The 19,590-nt window shown below is 44.1% G+C and overlaps 2 protein-coding genes across 10 annotated transcripts in view; both read left to right on the top strand.

Moving 5' to 3' along the window:
* Positions 1-13,578, top strand: part of MYO9B (myosin IXB) — a 32,528-nt gene extending 18,950 nt beyond the window's left edge. For 4 of the 9 annotated variants that reach the window (XM_065748794.1, XM_065748791.1, XM_065748792.1 and 1 more), the window contains 25 exons: positions 125-247; positions 687-767; positions 960-1,070; positions 1,590-1,712; positions 1,989-2,138; positions 2,250-2,416; positions 2,768-3,685; positions 4,152-4,215; positions 4,561-4,691; positions 5,375-5,532; positions 5,648-5,838; positions 6,305-6,403; positions 6,916-7,092; positions 7,595-7,636; positions 8,071-8,182; positions 8,561-8,631; positions 9,096-9,288; positions 9,564-9,692; positions 10,122-10,227; positions 10,737-10,868; positions 11,003-11,126; positions 11,606-11,653; positions 12,133-12,272; positions 12,549-12,676; positions 12,799-13,578. In XM_065748794.1, coding sequence (XP_065604866.1) covers positions 125-247; positions 687-767; positions 960-1,070; positions 1,590-1,712; positions 1,989-2,138; positions 2,250-2,416; positions 2,768-3,685; positions 4,152-4,215; positions 4,561-4,691; positions 5,375-5,532; positions 5,648-5,838; positions 6,305-6,403; positions 6,916-7,092; positions 7,595-7,636; positions 8,071-8,182; positions 8,561-8,631; positions 9,096-9,288; positions 9,564-9,692; positions 10,122-10,227; positions 10,737-10,868; positions 11,003-11,126; positions 11,606-11,653; positions 12,133-12,272; positions 12,549-12,676; positions 12,799-13,262 — 4,182 coding nt within the window. In that variant the 3' untranslated portion in view covers positions 13,263-13,578. Of the gene's footprint in view, positions 1-124; positions 248-686; positions 768-959; positions 1,071-1,589; positions 1,713-1,988; positions 2,139-2,249; positions 2,417-2,767; positions 3,686-4,151; positions 4,216-4,560; positions 4,692-5,374; positions 5,533-5,647; positions 5,839-6,304; positions 6,404-6,915; positions 7,093-7,594; positions 7,637-8,070; positions 8,183-8,560; positions 8,632-9,095; positions 9,289-9,563; positions 9,693-10,121; positions 10,228-10,736; positions 10,869-11,002; positions 11,127-11,605; positions 11,654-12,132; positions 12,273-12,548; positions 12,689-12,798 lie in introns of all 9 variants that reach the window. The other 5 variants (XM_065748789.1, XM_065748795.1, XM_065748796.1 and 2 more) reach the window with 5 other exon arrangements.
* A 451-nt stretch (positions 13,579-14,029) lies between these two features.
* On the top strand, positions 14,030-19,129 carry USE1 (unconventional SNARE in the ER 1). The gene is made up of 8 exons (XM_065748655.1): positions 14,030-14,132; positions 14,280-14,329; positions 15,137-15,215; positions 15,710-15,862; positions 16,132-16,150; positions 16,864-16,894; positions 17,070-17,232; positions 17,610-19,129. Exons 1-8 carry the CDS (start codon positions 14,034-14,036, stop codon positions 17,790-17,792), a joined length of 777 nt encoding a protein of 258 aa, XP_065604727.1. The 5' UTR covers positions 14,030-14,033; the 3' UTR covers positions 17,793-19,129.
* Positions 19,130-19,590: the final 461 nt, after the last annotated feature.

Here is a 19,590-nt window from a genome sequence, read left to right as displayed (position 1 = left end):
TGTGTGGAGCTAAGCAGCTTCATTCAGCAGAAAGTTTCAGTCTCACTCACTTTGATGCAGAGAAATATTTCCACTTCAATGAAGGGACTTACACTGTATGCTCGTTGTGAAAACTTTCTTCTAGAACTTGCTGGATTCCAAATCTCTGAAGCTTATAGTAAGCATGACTCTGCATGATCGAACTACAAAATCCCTCTTACACTTGCACAAGAAAAAGAAACCCCCGAGTATAAGTGCACAGTTCCAGGTGGGTGACTGATGCTGTACACACTTCTAGATGCACTCTGACCTCATGAGAATGGTCCATCCTGGCAATCTAGGCTGATCGAACTTGAGAAATAATGTTTTTTTTTTATTCTGGAGTATTTTGATGTAGGCTTTGTTGCTTAGTTAGAGATTATCCTTGTGCTGTGAAATGTGCTAATTCTCTGGGCAATCAGCCTTGTTCTTGTGTGCATATCTAGTGCTACTGTAAAAGGATGTGCATGCCCCACTTTGCATCACTCCAGGTACAGGGGTGTGCTGTGTGCTGTGCAGAATGGAAGACCTGTACTGGATGAGTTAGGACGTGTTCAGCCTTCACAGGAAGGAGCCTTCTTTCTGAGGAAGGAGCTGTACAGCTGTCAAATGCAACTCAGAACACATGGGTATCTAGAAAAATATTCAGATACACTTTTTCATTTCAGACTTCACTTAATAAATTACTGGAGACTTTGGGGAAAGCTGAGCCGTTCTTCATCCGTTGTATCCGCTCCAACGCCGAGAAGGTGAGACTGCCTTAAGAACTGAGCTGGTGAGAGTGCTGTGCATCAGAGTCTTCTGGCTCTGTAGCATCTCTTTTGTTCACTGTCATTTTGTATAAAGATGAAAGGTATGCAGGACATGCTTTTTTCTTCTTTCTACTAAAGATGCAGGACTCTTCAGGCAATTTTTAGCTGTTGACTTGTGATCTTTTTCAGAAAGAGATGCTCTTTGATGAAAACTTGGTGCTTCAGCAGCTGAGGTACACTGGCATGCTTGAAACTGTGCGAATCAGAAGATCTGGCTACAGTGCCAAGTATACATTCCAGGTATGTGAGAAGCTGGAAGTGGATAATGCTTTCAGAAGCATCTGCTGCTGTTGGAAAAACATGCATTACTTGAGAGTCCTTTGTGTCTGTTTGTATGAAGTTCATGGCCACTTGAGATAGCTGTAGGAATTCATTATGGTTTTGTCAGAGCTTGCTTGCTGACAAGTTGTAGTGTGATCTTCTGTGTGAGTCAGCAGCCAGTATGCTGTTCTACTTGTGTGAAGGAGGGCATTCCAAGTGCAGTGTAGCAGGTGAAAACAATCAGAGCTGCACATTGTCTCTGTGTTATTTTTTTTTATGTAGAACACTTTGTAAAGATGTGTAACTTCAGTCAGAGGCTGCAGGAAGCTTACGCTGCATTTCACAAGGGAGAAAAATACCTCATCTTGGAGTGAGAAATAATTACTTTCACATCCATGTAGTTCAGATGTTTTCACTTAATTTTAGAAGTATAGTTGGAACTCTGAACTTGTGAATTGACTTCTAACTTTGATGTCTTGCTGTCTCTGCTTTTCACAGGAATTCGTAGATCAGTTTCAGGTGCTACTTCCTAAAAATGCCAAGGCCTCTAAAGAAGACATTTTTGCTTATTTGAGTAAACTAAAATTGGATAAAAACAACTGTCAAATAGGAAAGACCAAGGTCAGTAAAACTTTGTCTTCAGAGAAGAAACACTCCTGCACTCGGTATTCAGTGCAGCTGATTTACAGCCATTGCTTCCTTTTCTGTGGTGTATATTTTAAAATTATTTCTGTCCCCACACTGAAATTTGATGAAACAAAATGACTTTTGGGAGTGCAAATTGCTGTCAGCTGTGAAGGTTTGCTTCAGTAATAAATAAATTCAATTTTTTACCTTGTGGAGATGCCTCCAGTGGTGAGTGAACTGTCTGTTGATACACTTCTGTTAACTGAGCAGGTTTTTATGAAGGAGGCTGAGCGGCAGATACTACAGGATACACTACACAAAGAAGTGATCAGGAAGATCATTCTCCTTCAGAGCTGGCTCAGGATGGTTTTGGAAAGGAGACGCTTTCTCCGAACACGGCAAGCAGCCGTTGTTTTACAGGTATCTTTGAGAACTGCTCATCTCTTTTTCCTAAGAGCAAACAGCTCTCCTCACAGAAATAACCTAAGCCTTGGAGTGCTCCTCCCTTACTCCAGAAGTTTCCCTCCTTAGGCTTGCTGGCGTTCCTGCTGTGTTAGGAGGGCTCTGCAGAGGAATAATGCTGCCACTGATATTCAGTCAGCGTGGCGAAGATACAGGGAGCAAAAACGCTACCTCGAACAGAAGAGGAGAATTCGCCTTGTGCAGGCCATGGTCAGAGGGTATCTTCAGCGTAAGAGGTAAAGGAGGAGGAACATTATGACATACAAACATGCATTTCAAATACCCAGCTGCTTTCTGCCTCCAGCTTTAGTTGTGTGTGGTAGCTGGCTTCTGACAAGACCGTTAGTTCCGTGTGGCCCTGCAGTCAGCATGCAGTGGCCAGTGGAAAGTGGTTAAGCCCTTCATACTTGAATGTTATTCAGCTGAGCTGCATTGATGTGCAGTGCTAATAACCAGTCCACTATGCAGTCATATTGGGACTGTACGTACGTTCGTACTTAGTCTTTATTGTTATTTAGGCTATGCTTAAACTGGTAGGTATCTTTCATGACCACTGTGCATTAAATACAGTATTTTCATCTTACCAGATTTCAGAAAATGGTTGTGGAAAAGCAGAAAGCTGAGGAAGAGCAGGAAGCTCAAGACAGAGGGAATGATGTGAGCAAGGATGATGGCAGTGAACCAACACAAGATCAATTGCCTGTGAAACATGAGTCAGAGCTGGATCAAGTTGTTGAGGGAAAAGATGAAATTCCAAGTGAGCAAGCTGGAAGTCTGGGCTCATCTGAAAAGGCCACATTACCTCAGAAGAATGTGATAGAGGGCGCTGAGAAAGCAGCAAGCAGCCGTGAGAAACGTGAATCCCGCCGGCAGAGGGGGCTGGAGCACAATGAGCTGCAGAATAAGCATGTCCAGTTCTCCTTTGAAGGAGCAGCTTTACTGTGCCATGAAGAGCAAACCTCTTCTGAAAAGGCCCTGGAAAATGTTCCAGAGGCAAAAGAGTCCACAGAACAAGATGCTGTCCTACAAGGAAGCATTGAGAAAGAAACAAATCCAAATGATGGAATGGCGATTTTAGACACACCGCCATTAAGTGAGATAAAAGAAAGTAGTTGTACTCCTGAGCAACCACCCGCATCGGAAGTTGAAGGAGTAGATAAGGCTGTTGATAGAGAGATGAAAACACAAAATAGCCAGCTGGAAGCTAGCCAGAGCTGTCCTGAAAGGCCAACAAATCTTGCACTGAATCTTGCTACTGGGAGCTTTCAAACTCCAGCTGAATGTTGGGCAGATAAACACAGATGGCCTGTTCAGAAGGAAACCAAGGATCTGGACAGTCCTACTTCTTCCCAGATCCAGAGATATGTGGATGACCCAGGAAAACTAAAGTATAAGAGAGAAAAGTGGAAAGGAAAGAGACAGTCTGACGTTGGTCAGAGTGACATGCTGAGCCAGTCTTTGGATGGACGAACACGTGCAGATCAGTCTCCTCAGGATCAACTTGAGTAAGGACAGTTTCCTATTATTTTGATTTTTTCAGAAAAAAGCTGTCTGAATTTCAGAATAACTGGATGACTCCTGGTGATCCAGTACGTCTGCCCATGGAAGAAAACAGAGCAGTGAACAAGTGCTGCTTTTTGCCTTTTAGTCCTGTGCTCTGCAGTTGAGTCTGAGTACAAAGGATATGAAGTTTGCCTTGACAGATGGAGATCTGTTGTGTCCAGTAGAAACAAGCTTTTAGGGACTGCAGTTTGCAGGCATCACCCCTCTGTTTCATCTGTGTGAAATCCAACTTGCTCCTTTTTTATTTCTCAAGTTTTTTGGTTTTTGTTTTAATTTCAAAATGAGTGACAGGAGTTGGAGGATTCTCTCAGGTGTCTGGGTCATTATGGGTTACTTTAGAGATGCTAAGTATTGGCAGTCTGCAAACTTCAGTGAAGGTATTCTAAAACAAATCTTGTAACATTGCAGGAGGAAGGGGACTTCATCTTCATTAAACGATCTCTCAACACTGGCCCCTGTTGCTATAACTCAGGTACTTTGCTGTTGTGCATATTTATATTTAGTTATCCTTGTTTATAAAGTTTGAAGACTTGTTAATAATTGGCTGTAGTTCTGGATGCCTGTGTTCCTTTATGGTGAAGTTTAGTTTTAAATGCAGGTAAAATAATTTCATTTGCAAATATACAATTACAAAATTAAATTTTTAACAAGTAGATGCTTGGTCAATTAAATGCACTCAGATGTCAGTTTAGTAAGCTTAAATCTATTAGCTGAAGTGTTCTGTCTCGGTGAGGTAATCTTTGCTGTTGTAGTATTTGAAACTATTTACAGAATCTCCTGCTGTAGTTTTTTTACTTTCTTCTCCTCTCCACTGAAGCAATCACCAGATACGATAGAAGAAGAAAAAGGCAACAAGAAATTGGTTTTGCAGAAGAAGCAGAGTGACCTCTTACCTGGCTCTGATGCAGTTGTTTCTATGCAGCCAGCAAGCCAGCAGATAGATGCCAGGTACGTATTCGTGGTGTGACTGTGGGCTGTCCCTAAGAAAATGAAAAAAGGAGGCTTGATACCCCTTGGTATTTGAATTGGACACCTTGGGAGCACGACTGGAGGGACTTGTGTTGATCTCAGCTACGTGAGTGGCTGTGTTGCTGGTTGGTTTGGTCTTTATGTTGACATAAGTGTGGTATTTGACTGACCTTGTTGAGGAGCTGATTCTGTGCTTCTTGCATAACACACGCTTTTGAACCAGTTCTTTTTGACTTAAGAAACAACATAGAGGCTCTGATCAAAGGTCCGTGTAGTGTACTGCCATCCTGACTTAGGAATGGGACAGGAAAGGAAAAGCACACAGTAAACATACATGTAAACATGATGTAAACATGTTTTCGTGTGTACTTTTCCCATGGCCAGCTTCCCAGCTTCTGGCATTCTGCAGTTCATGGACTTCCTGAGCCAGAAATGGTGTCTTGGAGATGACATTTGTTGTCTCTATATATGTTGAAATTAGTGCTCTAGTAAATGTAATGCCAAATGTGCTTTCAAGTTTTATGGAGGTTGAACACAAAGTGAATATCCACAGTATAAATTATTCCTTCTGTGGATATTAACTGTTGTGTTATAAGCCTTTTCTTGTAAGAGAGTTAGCTTCCATTCCGGATGTGACAGACTTGCACCTGCTTTATGTTCAGGTCTGCTTTCAAAAGTCCTTTGCGTAGACTTCTGGGGAAAAAGCCAGACAAGAAAATTCCAAAGGAGTATCCTGATGTGATTGATGAAGGTGATGGACTCTCACTTACATCTTGCCTCCTGTTTCCAGAAGCAGGGGGAGCACAGAAGGTTTCAGAAGGTGAGTTTCTATGATCACCATCTTGCTAATACCAATTCTGTAATGTTTTGTTTGGGGACAAATACTGCAGAATTCAGTCACCCTGTTTTAGAATACAAATTCATATATTTCCCAGCATCTTGGGGACAGCCAGGTCGTCTCCAGGCAGGGGAGCGCCACGTGAAGGACAGCAGTAAGACGAAGAAGACCCGTACTATTAAGATCAGCAAGGTCTCGAGTGTGTCTCAGAATTGGCGAGCCTCTATCGTCCGTGAGATTGCAAATGCCAATGAACTGAAGCATCTTGATGAGTTCCTTCTGAACAAGGTAAAACTCACTGTGCTCTGATAAAATTCAGGCCTGTGCTTATCGTTTGTGTAGTTTTAAAGATGGCTCTTTTAGGTGCAGGGTTATGTTATGATTTTAAGCAAAGGAGTATTTATTTGATAACTTGAATGAATTGAGTCTGTATTAAGATCCTTCCTGTTCCTTCAAGTTTTTGCATGTGTTATATTACGTTAAACACAGGTGATATTCATGTTAGTTTTTCATTTGCAAACAGGTGTGCAGCAATAGTTGTTTCCTCCCTCCCCCCTGGAAAAAAAAAGCCTTTTTTCTCTACCTTTTCTTACAGGGCTCTAACTCCTATTTCTGTGTCAACACAGTGCATTAGGGAATGTGTTGCTTCTTATAATTGAGATGGTCATAAAAAACTCAGCCTGGTAGCTGAAGCTTAACACGTGGATGTTGGGTGTTCCCTTAAAGAAACTTTACAGGTGTATTTGCATTTTAGATCAACGACTTGCGCTCTCAGAAATCTGGTGTTGAATGCTTGTTTTTTGAAGCCACTGAGAAATTCAGAGGAAATATCAAGACCATGTACTCTGCTCCTGTAAGTAGTAAATCTCTGTACAGTAAAAAAAAAAACCTGATGGGTAATTAGTGAATAAAGTGTGCTGTTTAAATGCTTTACCTAGAGCTCTTTAATGAGGCAAGTCAGTGATTCTTAGCACAGAATTCAAAGCTGAATATTAAACCTGACAAAAAGAACATGTTCTGGTTCTGATGTAGTCTTAAGGAGACTACTTTGTTTCCCTCTTCTCACTCATCATCTGTAACTTACTTCTGGAAATGCTTGGATTTTGCTCACTTCAGCCTCCTCACACTGCTAAGAGTTGCCAACACCTTTTCCAATATTCTTCTGACTCAGACTCGTGTCAGCCAAGTGCCCTTCTGGAGTGTAACCTGGAACTGTAGTAACTTCTTTCTGTCATGAGCTGTTATGTTTTACTTGAATCACAAGAGGGCCTTTTCACCTCTGAAAGTGTACACTCAAAATCTGAAGTCTGTTGCAGCTGCATGCAGAAGGACTGCCTTCTCATAGTATCTTTTCCTCTTTTTTAGAATGGGAAAATCCATGTTGGCTACAAAGATCTGGTGGAAAACTACCAGCTTCTGGTTACAAATCTGGCCAAAAAGAAGGAAGAGAAAGAAGTCAAGCTGGTTTTGAATCTTTTCCAATCCCTTCTAGATGAATTCATCAGAGGATATGCAAAAAAAGAGGAATCTGAGCAGCCCAAGGTATAAAACCTGCAATGCCACTGACTTACAGGGTGCCTAAACTGTGTTACTCCCTGGGATAAGGAACCTGTTACGTCTGAAAGCTTTCCAATGGCATCATCCTCGATTATTTAGGAAATATTTTCCCTACACAAATCACCCATATGGTATACAGACCCGAACATAAAAAACAGTATTTGAATGCTGATACACTGTCATGAAGCAATTATTTATTTGTCTTGCTCTTAATGTTCTCAGAATCTTAAAACATTTGCCCATTTTATTTGTTGAAAACTTAACTCCAAAATCTTTATAGGGAAATGTTGAAGTTGCTCAGTCATCAGGCACTGAGCTCAAATGGTTTTAGAAAGTTCAGTCAGTGTGAGCTCAGGTAAGCCTCGTACAAGTTAAAGATACTGTACTGCACCTTTAATATCTGGAGGTGAAGTAGAGTCTGTATAGGGAAGAGGGAGTGGAATTTCTGGATTTTGATGGCTAATGCCTGTTCTGCACTTCACTGCAGCAAACCAAAGCGCAGAAGAAGAAGCGGAAGCAGGATCGTGCGGTGAGTACTTTCATTTGTGCAGCGTTTGGAGTCCTCAGCTCCAGTCTGAGAACCCAGAGGACACTGTTTCAAGAGCATGGTTTTTGTACTGAGGTGTCTGTAGCATCTTTTAGAACTCAATGACATTCTGAGATGTGGGACTGTTTAAAAAAGAATCGACAGTTATTAGTGTTCTAGCAAACTAATAGCCAGTGTTTGTACTGTGCTGATGAACTTGAACCGAGGGAGGAGGTCAGTTAGGAAATGACTCAGCAAACCCAGCTGAAATTTCACCCAGGTGAAATTAGGTTTCAGAGTCAAAACCATCAGCTGTAATTCTGAAAAGTAGAAAATCTAAAATGGGGCTTGTAGGGTTTTCGTGTTTCTTACCTCAATTTAAACTTTTTTTTTAAAGGAGGGTTGGAAAAAGTCCCTTGTTTTCTGTCTTCCATCAGGTTGAAGAACACAACGGTCATGTATTCACAAACTACCAAGTGAGCATTCGGCAGTCGTGTGAGCACTGCTCGTCGTACATCTGGCCCATGGAGAAGGCTTGTCTCTGCAGCGGTGCGTGGAAACATCCCATTCCTGAGACTTAGCTTACAGAATCAACAGTCTCAGGCTGTGCCAAGTGAAGGTTTAGATTGGGTATTGGGAAGAATTTCAGAGAGAGTGGTTAAGCATTGGAATGCCTTCCCCAAGGAAGTGGGGGAGTACCCATCCCCAGAGGTATTTGAGGGGCGTGTGGACATGGCACCATGGATCGTGGTGGGTCAGGGCAGTGGTTGGACTTGATGATCTCCTGGGTCTTTTCCAGCCTACATGGTTCATGGAAATGTTCAGATTCCTTGTAACTTTGGCTGGCCCAGACATGCTGCAGTGAGCAGTAATATTCTTAGTTTGATAACATTTGAAATGTTTTTTAACAATTGTTACTCTCTCTAGTTTGCAAGTTGACTTGTCATAAGAAATGCATGTCCAAAATCCAGAGCAGCTGTACATCCTGTGGGAAAAAGGTGAGGACTGCAGATCTGGGATGGCACACTGAGATACCATGGGTGATGTATGCAAAATGCTGTTGTCTTCTCTCAGCAAATGAAGAACAGATGTTTTTCGCACTGAATAAACTTCACTTGAATTGTTATGTTCCTCTCTGTGTTGGTATATAATTGAAGCCAGGCCCTGCAGCAGTAGAAACAAAGCATTCTTCTTAAAAGGTGATATTTGAGCTAATTAGGGAACTCCTGTAGTTCGTGTGCTGCATTGGATAAACCACTAAAAAGCTCCTTCAGTGCTTTTTACAGAATTTCTTTGCTGCTGTAACTAAGGAAATCTGCCTTATGGTCAAAGGTTTGTTGGAAGCCAGAAGAAAACATTCAGCTTTTGTTTTGTGGACTCGTAGGTTAATTTTAACAGGAAACTGTAGAATTTTCTGTCTTGGGAATAGGCATTCACAGTGCTTGTCCTGTATCAATTCCAGAACGAACAGGATGCAGAGCCACGCCACTTTGGAGTGTGTGTGAGTTCCCTGACCAGCGAGAGAAATTCAGTCCCCATTGTCATGGAGAAGTTGCTAGAGCATGTGGAGATGCACGGCCTCTACACAGAAGGCATTTACAGGAAATCAGGATCAGCAAATCGTATGAAGGAGCTGAAACAGTTGCTGCAAGCAGGTCTGGCAATGTTGTGCACCCTTTTGGCTTCCTCACATGATAGTAGTTTGCCACTCCATTCTGTTCTGAAACAATCTGCCACGTGTGTTTTGAAGGCAGCTTTTTGGCAGGCTTATTTTCAACATGCCACCTGTATTACTTTTGCTGGCTGACAAAAGCTACTTTGTACCGTATATAAGTGCCTCTCAGTGGATTTTTTTCTTCTGTTACCACCCAGTTGCACACTGTGTGCATCAAAGGAATGAACTGCATTGGATGAAAGCATTTCTTTTCAGATCCGAGTTCAGTGAAACTGGAGAATTACCCTATTCACACTATTACGGGGATCCTTAAGCAATGGTTACGAGAATTACCAGATCCACTAATGACATCAGCACAGTACAACGATTTTCTCCGTGCTGTAGGTGGGTTACAGAAAGGATTGGAGCAGTGTTTTTTCTGTTTTCTCAATCACCTTTTCTATGAGCAGCAAACACACAAATAAGTTTTCCTTCATGTGGGTTTTCTCTTCTCCTTGGAGTTCTGGGTTAGATTTACGTATCTAGATGGCTCGAGTCTCCTTTAGATTCCTGTAACTTCAGTAGCAGTGTAAGGGACTTTAAATATTATTGGAGATCGTGATGCTTCATTTGATTGCTAACAGGAGCATCTGAAAAAGTAAATTGCAATGCCATGGGGGTCCTTTAACGTTCAGTTACAACAAGTGGAGAGAAGGTAGCATGGCTTCTGGGAAATGCATCTCTTGTAGACTGAGACAATATCAGAAGGTGCTTGGCCCCTTTCCGCTAGCAGTGCACAGCAATTTTTATGTTCTGCTTTCTCCCTTTGTGCAGAACTACCAGAAAAACAGGAGCAACTTTGTGCCATTTACAGTGTCCTTGAACAGCTTCCGCAAGCAAATCACAATACCTTGGAACGACTCATCTTCCATCTGGTCAAGTAAGAAATTATTATTTCATTTGAAGTCCCAGCTCCATTCAACTTTATTTAGTCCTTCATGGAAGCTTTCTAATAACTTAAACCCCTTGAGAATCAGAGTACGGATTGTCTTGCTGGTTTAGAAATGAAAGAATTGATGTTGGTAGTTGCTTAGAAACAGGCTTTTAGGAGCAGAGATCACTGATGCTGATAAAAGGGCTCCTTCCATCCAGGGAACCTGAGTTTGAGTGACTCCTGAATACAGGGAGAAGTGATCTTTGAAGGGGAAGCACTGAATCACACACCAGACATTACTCTGCTACCAAACAGCTTAACTTGGGGGGCTTTCTGTTCCTTATTCTTATATTTAGTAGATGGGAGATGCATTTTAAAACACTCCTTTGCACTGCTGTACAGGTAACTGTCTCCTTACATCTGTGTTAGGGAACTCTGGTGATGTTTGATCAGATTATTTATATTCTAGCAAGGTTCAGTTAATTTTTTTTCATCTTCTGAACATTGAATTTCAGAGTGGCTTTGATAGAAGATGTCAACCGTATGTCACCCAATGCCTTGGCCATTGTTTTTGCTCCATGCCTCTTGCGTTGTCCTGATACCTCTGACCCTTTAACCAGCATGAAGGATGTGTCAAAAACAACCATGTAAGTTTTAGCAGTCTGCTGTGAAGGAGTCTCTCAAATCATGGTGGAGGTCCAGTACTGCCACCTGCATTTGCTACAACACTCGTACTTCTGTAGCATCGGACTGTTCAGTAAACTCTTTCTCTTTTGTATAGGTGTGTAGAAATGCTGATAAAGGAGCAGATAAGGAAGTACAGGATAAAAATGGATGAAATAAATCAGCTGGAAGCGGCTGAGAGCATTGCTTTTCGGAGGCTCTCATTGCTTCGGCAGAATACGGTAAGTTCTGACATAAGTCCCAGAACATCCAGCAGAAGGCGTCCCTCTGACTTTGTGAGGGGTGTCCTGCTACTTTTTCCCTTCCGTTCCACTCTGTAAGTCAAAGATCAGTTAGCACATGAGAAGAGAAGAGATTTGGGTTTGCCCAGAATAATTGGTAGGAAATATATTCTAATACAGCTGCATATTTGATAAATGGAGGATGTGGGAGTGTGGGCTTTGCTCTTGAAATACTCTACATCTATTTCCATGTAATTCAATCAGTAGAGTTAAGATTGCAGTCCACTGAATGACAAAGGAGCTCCTTCACTCCAGAGATTGATGGTGGTCAAAAATATTCTGTGTTCTGTTATCACAAACATGCTTTTTCTTTTTTTTTTATTGTACTGCTTCATAAAAAGCAATCAACAAAACAAAGACCCCACCTCTGTCTGATCAGAAGTCATATTACAGTGTATTTGATCTTTATCTCTCTCTAGCTTTGGCCTGTAAAACTCGGGTTTTCTTCCCCGTATGAGGGGGTGCTGGTATGTACACTGCCTGTGTTCAGCATGCACGCTGTCGGTTTGGTTTTTCAGTGGTACCATTGCATGGCTAAACTTCTTACATGTGTTGTAAGTTGGTTTTTAAAATTCTGGAATAATTAGGACTGCATGTTTGGGGTGTGACTTTCTCTCCTGGCCGCATGCCGTGCTGTTCACCTGTTCTGCCTTGGCTTTGGTATTTCTATAGACATCCTGAGAGGAACTTACATATTAACGTGACTTATAAGAAAAACTAAGGTGGCACTGGTAAATCAAACAACTGTGCTTCACAAAAGGTAACAAAAGCACAGAAATCAGATGAATAGGAAAAATATTTATTACCTTTTGAAACACTTGTATGACTAACAGCTCTTCATCATCCATGAGCCCTTCATTTGTCCTGCTTGTCTTCCACCTTGCAGCTAGTAGCTGGTCAGGACGTGGGTAGCTGTTTAGGACTGAGCCATAAATTTGTCTTGCAGACTAAAAGTCCACAGGTCAAAGGAAATGACAGTGGCAGCTCAGAGCTGGACTCTGTGCATGAAGAAGAGGAAGTTTCTGAAGCTGATAACCGAGAAAAGGAGATTCTAATTGATCGCATACAGTCAATAAAAGAAGAAAAGTAAGTGACAGCTTTGAAAACCACGAATCTGTAGGTTGCCCCCTTTGTGACTGGGGGTAATACAGACAGCAAAGCACTATGCTTTATGTCCAAAATTATCTAGTTAGTTATGTTCTGCAGGCCTGTATGAATGTGAAAAGGGAAATGTACAAGTCAAGACAAGAGAAAATACCACGGGTATTATTATTTAATGACTATATGCAGGAAAGTCTGCCTCTGGAATATGTGCTGCTTCAGGTTGCTTGTATCAGGAGCATTCTTTCTGTTCTGGTGTAGGGAAGACATCACTTACCGGTTACCTGAGCTTGATCAGCGAGGCTCTGATGAGGAAAATGTGGACTCTGAGACCTCAGCAAGCACAGAGAGCCTGCTAGAAGAGAGAACGGGACGGATGGATACCGAAGGTCAGTATTAAGGTAGTGTGTGCTTTTTTTATTCTACGTATTTCACTGCATAGAGCCAGGTGACCAGATGTTACCTGGTCACACTTGCTTCTTTCCAGTTATATTTTTATGCATGCTTTCAGTGTACTGTTTCTCTAAAGGAATTACCATTTCTGGATTACAATGCTGCGCTCAGAGCTCCAACGTGCCTGCCAAAGACATTTGCACAGTGCCTTCTCTTTTGCAAACCTCTTCAAGTTCTTTGTCTGCATCCCTGGCTTCAAGACGCAGATCATCTTTAACTCTGTCCAAGATTAAGGTGCCCCGTCGAACTCCCGTGATGCCAACAGCGAATATCAAGCTTCCTCCTGGGATTTTCAAATGTACAGAATCTCAGGGCAAGATTCCAGCTGATGAAGAGTCTCAAATAGTGGTGAGACGAAGGGAGCAGCCAGCAATGCGAACTGATAAAGTCCACTCTATATACATTGCACACGGGTCTGCAGTGGCCCACGCTCAGGAACTTTTGAATGAATATGAACCAACAGCAAAAGTAAAACGGAGGTTTTCAGACCCTTATTCCCACGTTGCGTGTACAGAGAAGTGAAATACTGAAACCGTCTGCATTTTTCTGAAGTTGATTTCGGTTTTCAGCCTTTGAGGGCTTTGAACTTATTCACGAGTGTACAGGTTAAAAAAAAATACATCCCCCGTTTGTGCTGCCGTGCCTTCTTCCATTGCCTTCCAGTGGACTCTGATGGGACCAACAGTGCGTTTGGGTCAATGTACGTTGCCTTAATTTTTTATGTTTTTATGACAACTTTGTGTGGTTTACAGAACTGTTAATGTTGTAATAGCCTTAACTGAGACCAAATGTACAAAAATGTTTATTAATACATTGCACTTTTTAAAAAAAACAACAATCTGTGTTCATTTATCAATGTCCTTCTGTCTGCAGTGTGTGGTGAGCAGTGACTGAAGGCAGAACTGCTTCCACACTAATGTCAAAGTGTCACCACGAGGTATTTCGGTGCCCTTACAGCAACGCACAGCTCGCAGAGCTGGTGCAGAGCTGCTTCAGCCCCGGTCTGTGTGCTGATAAACTCTGCGGGAGAGAGCCGTGCCCACGCTGTGCAACTGGGCTGAAATCTCCACTAGTGGGGCCTGCACCCCATTTCGTGTCAGAGCTGTGCCGGATGAGGGCCGGGCACCGGCCATTCCCATTCCTGCACCGCTGTGTGGAGTTTTAAAAGAAAACTGCATCGAGCGCTGCTGGGCAACAAAGATGGCGCCCCGCCCTGAGGGAGATGGCGCCCCGCCCTAAGATGGCGCCCGCCGGAAGCGGTGCTGAAGCGCCTTCCGCTGTCGGCTGTCCGCCATGGCGACGCGGCTGGAGCTGAACGTGATGCGGCTGCTGAGCCGGTGCGAGGCGCTGGCGGCGGAGCGGCGGAGTCCCGAGGAGTGGCGGCTGGAGAAGGTGAGGTGCGGCCTTCGGGGCGGGACTGGCCGGGAAAAGCTCTCGGCTCTCAGCAGCACAAAAACGCCCCTGGAAGTAAACGCGGGGAGCTGCTGCCGGAATGAACGCCTGCCCGTCGTGCCTGAAAGCCTCTCTGTCTCCCCGCAGTACGTGGCCGCCCTTGAGGACATGCTCCGGGAGCTGAAGCAGCAGTCCAGGTGAGCGCTGCCCTGCGGGGAATCGCTTCATGGTGCCGGACCCCACCCGGTGAAGAACCGTTCCCTCTTGTCCTGTTGCTGTCTGTCCGCGTAAAAAGTTGATCTTCCTGTGGTTAATAAACTCCCTTTGTGAATTGGAAGGCCACAGTGAGGTCTCCTCGGAGCCTTCTCCAGGCTGAGTGTCCCCAGTTCCTCGGCCTTTGTAGCAGAGCGTCCCGTTGCTCTCCTGTGTGCCTGTGCCGAAGTTCCGTGTCTTTCCTGTGCTGGAGGCCCCAGGCCTGGATGCAGCACTGCAAATGGGGCCTCACAAGGGCAGAGCAGTGGGGGACAAACCCCTCCGTGCCCTGTGCCACCGCCCCCTCCTCCCCCCCATTGATGCAGCCCTCCAGGCTGCAAGCATGCACTGCTGATTCGTGTTGATTTTCATCTCCCAGGGCCCCAACCTCCTCCTTGGCAGGGCTGCTGGCAGAGCATTCTGCTCCCAGTCTGTTGGCATACGTGGGATTGCCCAGACCCAGGTGCATGAGGGAGCTGTGCAGCTCTGCCATGGTCACTGACACACTTCCTTCTCTTCGTGTCAGCCCCAGCTCTGCAGTGCTCCTCTGGGTGGCAGTGCCCTGAGCAGCTGCACCCGCGGTGCCCTGGCAAGGTGGCTTGAAGGAGCTGCAGGTATGCTCCAAACTTGAGGCTATTTCTTTCTTGAAAAAGCCCACGTTGTTTAATTTGATGTGAGAAGTTATCTAAACAGTGGGAAATAGCGACGCTTACTGGTTTTCATGTGTGGCTTTTTTTTTCTAATTCCAATAGCAAGCCTGCCCCAGAACTGCTCAATGAATACTCACGTAAAGTAGACTTTCTAAAGGGACTTCTAGAAGCTGAAAAATTGGTAAGATACGTTAGTTTACCTTGGAAAAACTTAAAAAGCATTGTCCACTTAAATTCTTCTTGCTGCCTTGTTCCTACATGAGTTTTTATCTTACATCTCAAGATAACACTAGTTCAAATCTTATCAGGTGATCCTTGACAAGAGTGAATAAATATATTGTATTTTGTTGAAAGAGGCTATTGTATGAAGTCTGCAAATTCTTTCTTCTTTCTCCAAACCGTAGAGTGTACCTTGCCTATATCCTCCCTGCTAGGATGTGAGATGGGGCAGGTCCTGTCTGTTGGGCCTTGGGCCTCGTGTGGCACCACGTGCCCCTGGGGAGCTGCAAAATGCCTCATTTAGTGTGGATGCAGTCAGTGCTGTTTGTGAAATTCCACGGCTGTTCCAGCAGCTGTGGAAGTGTTCCCTAAATCCTCATTGGCCATACATCCAGGTGGCCTTGCACTACAGAACAATATTTGTGACTCTTTCTCATTGTTTCTTCTTACTTACAGACTTCTTCAACTGAAAAGGCACTGGCAAATCAGTTCTTGGCCCCTGGACGTACTCCTACTACAACCAAGGAGAGAACCCCAGCTACCAAAACGGTTCATCTGCAAACAAAGGCTCGTTGCACAGACAAGATGAGGAGTGAGCTGCTTGGTACGGTATGTTTTGGTGCTGCTGCTTCTTTACTGTTAGTTTGTAGATGGTCTGTTGTGACATTTGGTTGCCTTTGGTGGCTGTGCCTCAGATATTTCCTGGGCTGGGGGTAGAGTCACATTTTTTTTTTAAACTATGGATAGTCCAAGTACTGAGCGCAGGAGCTATACTGTGCATGGAGGTCTTTGATGCTGTGATTTTGTACGCTTGAACCTTGTGGGCATTTTCACTGGTCCCGTGTAACCTCTGTTTTGTTTCTCTTCCTGCCTCCCAGGATCCCTTGGCTGTCAGTGGTGAGTTTAATCTCATTTTCTCTAACCTCAGTTGACCTGAGTTTTATGGGTAAAGAGGGAGGTCAGGTATTAGAGGCTGACAAGAGCGTACTTTTAAGTTACTGACTGGCTTCTTGTCAAGATACAAGATTTAGAACAAACAAACAAACACCAAATAGGTGGGAGCATGAGCAGTGTTACCCATGCAGCAGAAGAGACGTGCAGGAACCTATTTTTCATGGATTTATACTGAACTGGGTGTTTCAATTATAGCATTAGCAAGGACAGTTTGTGTTTATCACTGCTAATGTTCTGCAGTGAGCAAACCACGTGATCTTAGGAGCTCAGAGTAGGTGTTATTCAACTTCTCTTAAATGTACAGCCACGTTATTCATGCAGGGAACTAGGGAGGAATTAATTTGTGGTTTCCATAGCTACTGTAACAGTGGCTGGAGTGAGGCCAATCTAACGTGTCCTGAAAGAGAACACCCAGGCACGTGGGCTGAGCCGTGCCCTCGGGGATATGATTCATCTTGCTTTTTTCTTTCAACCAAATGTATGATGTTATGTACCGTCTTTTCGTTGTGGAAAACAGGTAGACATCTGAAATCCATATTCCCTGGTGTAGAAGGCCAAGTGGGATTACATCCGTGGGAAAGAAAATCTTGCAAAGAACTTTTTTTTTTTTGCCTGTGATTGCATAATACACTAAAACACAAATTCTACTTCTCCAGATTCTGAGGAGCTCAACGTAAGGAAGAGGAAGTAAGTAGAAGTTCACTGCTTTGGGATCTGCTTTCCCAGTGACCACTAAATCACAGACATGCTTCTATTTGGGTGAAGAGTGTGGTGTTTTGTCAGGGTTATGCAGTCTGGGGAATCACTGAGGGGTCAGCACATGAGTACAAATCCCACCTCTTCTTCCCTTGTACTCCTGCAGAGGCCTTGCATCTGATGAGAAGCAGTCAGCAGTCGAGCTGGATGCTGTGTTACAGCACCATCAGGACATGCAGGAAAAGTTAGCAGAAGAAATGCTGAGTTTGGCTCGCAGCCTCAAGAACAACACTCTGGCTGCGCAGAACGTGATAAAGCAGGACAACCAGGTAGAGTGTGCTGGTGCTGAGCTCTTCAGTTTGCAATCTAGGAGGTTCAGTCTCTAAACAAAAGCTGTAACTTGCTTCCAGATGAGATCAGAGCGAGGGAAATTTGCAGGCAATGCCTGTCTGCTTCTGCATTGCAACTGAACCTTTTCTCTGTTGGAAGAATCAGCGATGAGAACTTTCCCATCAGAATTCCTGAAAATGAAGGGGTTCTTTGTGTATGTGATATTATGTTTGTGTTGGGTAGCACGGTCGTCCCCACAAGATAAGAGAGTTCTTCCTGCTCAGGCTGCCAGTGGCACTTGGTCTCAGTCTTGGACGCTTTTTATCCTCCAGGGACATACATCTGCTGATGCACTGTGTGTTCTCTTTGCCCCCAGACACTGTCACACTCTCTGCGGATGGCAGACCAGAACTTTGAGAAGCTGAAGGATGAATCTGACCGCCTTGAACAGCACGCGAAGAAATCCGTCAACTGGCTCTTGTGGATCATGTTAATTGTGGTCTGTTTTATATTCATCAGTATGATTCTGTTCATCAGAATTTTCCCCAAACTAAAATGATTTTTTTAACTGCCACAAGTGAAGTCAGAAGTCTTGGCTGGTGTGATAATGTCAGTAGTAATTCCTGCCCCCCTGTTGTGTCCTGGAGGACGCTGTCCTGGCTCTGCTCCCACAGGTTTTCTGTGCAGTCGATGAATTCCACGATGGGTTTCATGGGGGGCATTTTTGGTACTTTGTTAGTCGCTTTTCCTGAGTTAATATCGTTGCCTATTGAGGGAAGAGCAGGGTTACAGATAGCAGTTCATGCTGAGCTCCTGGAGAATTCCTTAGCATATAGATACAGTCCTCTGTTTTTAATGTGGTTGTGGAGTGTTACAACTTCTAAAAGGCATTACTCAATAGGGATATAAATAATGCTCCCTTGAAGTCTTAATTTTTTTTCTGTAACAGCTTTACTGTGCTGAACTAGGATCTTCTGCCAACAGGATATTTAATTACAAGGCTGTGTACATACACAGCTGTAGGGTGTAGGAAAGGAACACTGCTATTGCTATCCTGGCTTGGATTCAGAGAGTGTCGACAGGTAAAATTGTTCTCGGGCTCACCTTCTTCTCAGAGGAATGTTTGTTTTTGCAGACTTCTCCAGTTTGGTGTTACTATGGGAGGGCTGAAGTTGCATACAGTTGCAGTGTTTGCTTCCCTTTGTGATACACTGCAGTTCTTAATCATTGTTGGTTATGTTTTGCTCTTGCATAAGAAAATGTGGCACTGAGGAACTGTGCACACAGAACACTCTGTACAGTATAGACCTCACCTGTACAAATATTTCAAGGAAGCTGCTGTTTTCAGGACAAATAGAAAGAAGGTGGGAAAAAAAAATCAGCCATTACCTTTTGAGACAAATTCTGTGGTCAGGAGTTTCCTTTTCAAATGGATTCCTGAGAGATAACTGTAATAAAACTAGAGAAAGCTTCCTGAAAACTGCTGCTGCTGGGAAAAAATAGCCTGCATTAAAGCAGGGTTTTCATTGTAACAGCACCACAGCTGTTCTCAAGTGTGTGTGATGTAGCTGGAGCACTTCTGCACCTGTGCTGTCCTTCCTGGAGCCTCTGGGAGCTGTGTGTGTTGGCCTGTGTTGGGCACTGAGCTGAGGAGCATCTCGTGCTGCCGTGCTCTGCACTGTTTGCTCTCTGAACCACGAGCTGGGGCTCTTTCAGCTTCTGGTTGTTGATCGCAGCAGCTCTGGGTGGAGGGTGGACACTGTTTGTCACAACGGTTGTGTTCTCACAGAAATCAAACCACTTCTTGGAGTCCATCCCAACGGAGCAGGCTCTGTCAGAACCACCTTGGTATTTCACAGGAGCTTCCAGCTGAATCGAGGTGCACGGCTGCAGCGATGTGTGGCCGTTGCTGCGTTCCCGTGGGCTGTCGCTGGGCTCCTCACCGTGCTGCCCGTGGGTGCTGGCTCAGCACATTGTGTTCAAATCCTGATTGTTGTTTGCTGCTTCCCCTGCAGGGATTGCAGTGCTGAGCATTTCTTTAGAGCAGAGGTTGAGTGCCGTGCTGGAATTTGTTGTGAGACGATGGCACGTTACAACGTTAACACTTCTTATCTATAACATTTTCCCCTCTAATACTCAGAACACAGTGGGGTTTTTTGATCCAGTTTGCTCCTGCACACCTTTCAGGCTGAGTGTTGCCATCAGCCGTGTGTTGGCTGTAACTTTTTGATGCTTCTGAGTGAGGAGTTCCCTGGAAGGACCCGCGGGGAGCGAGCAGCTTGCCCTCCACAAACGTTCAGTCCTCCAAACAACTTCAGTTCCCTGGCAAAGAAACATGGCAGGAGATCAGCTCAGCA

This window comes from Cyrtonyx montezumae, unplaced genomic scaffold (genome assembly GCF_038088225.1).
Source record: "Cyrtonyx montezumae isolate F1298 unplaced genomic scaffold, pur_monq_1.0 scaffold_51, whole genome shotgun sequence".
Classification (NCBI taxonomy): domain Eukaryota; kingdom Metazoa; phylum Chordata; class Aves; order Galliformes; family Odontophoridae; genus Cyrtonyx; species Cyrtonyx montezumae.
The sequence above is the reverse complement of the archived record's forward strand: the minus strand, read 5'-3'. Positions and strand labels throughout refer to the sequence as shown.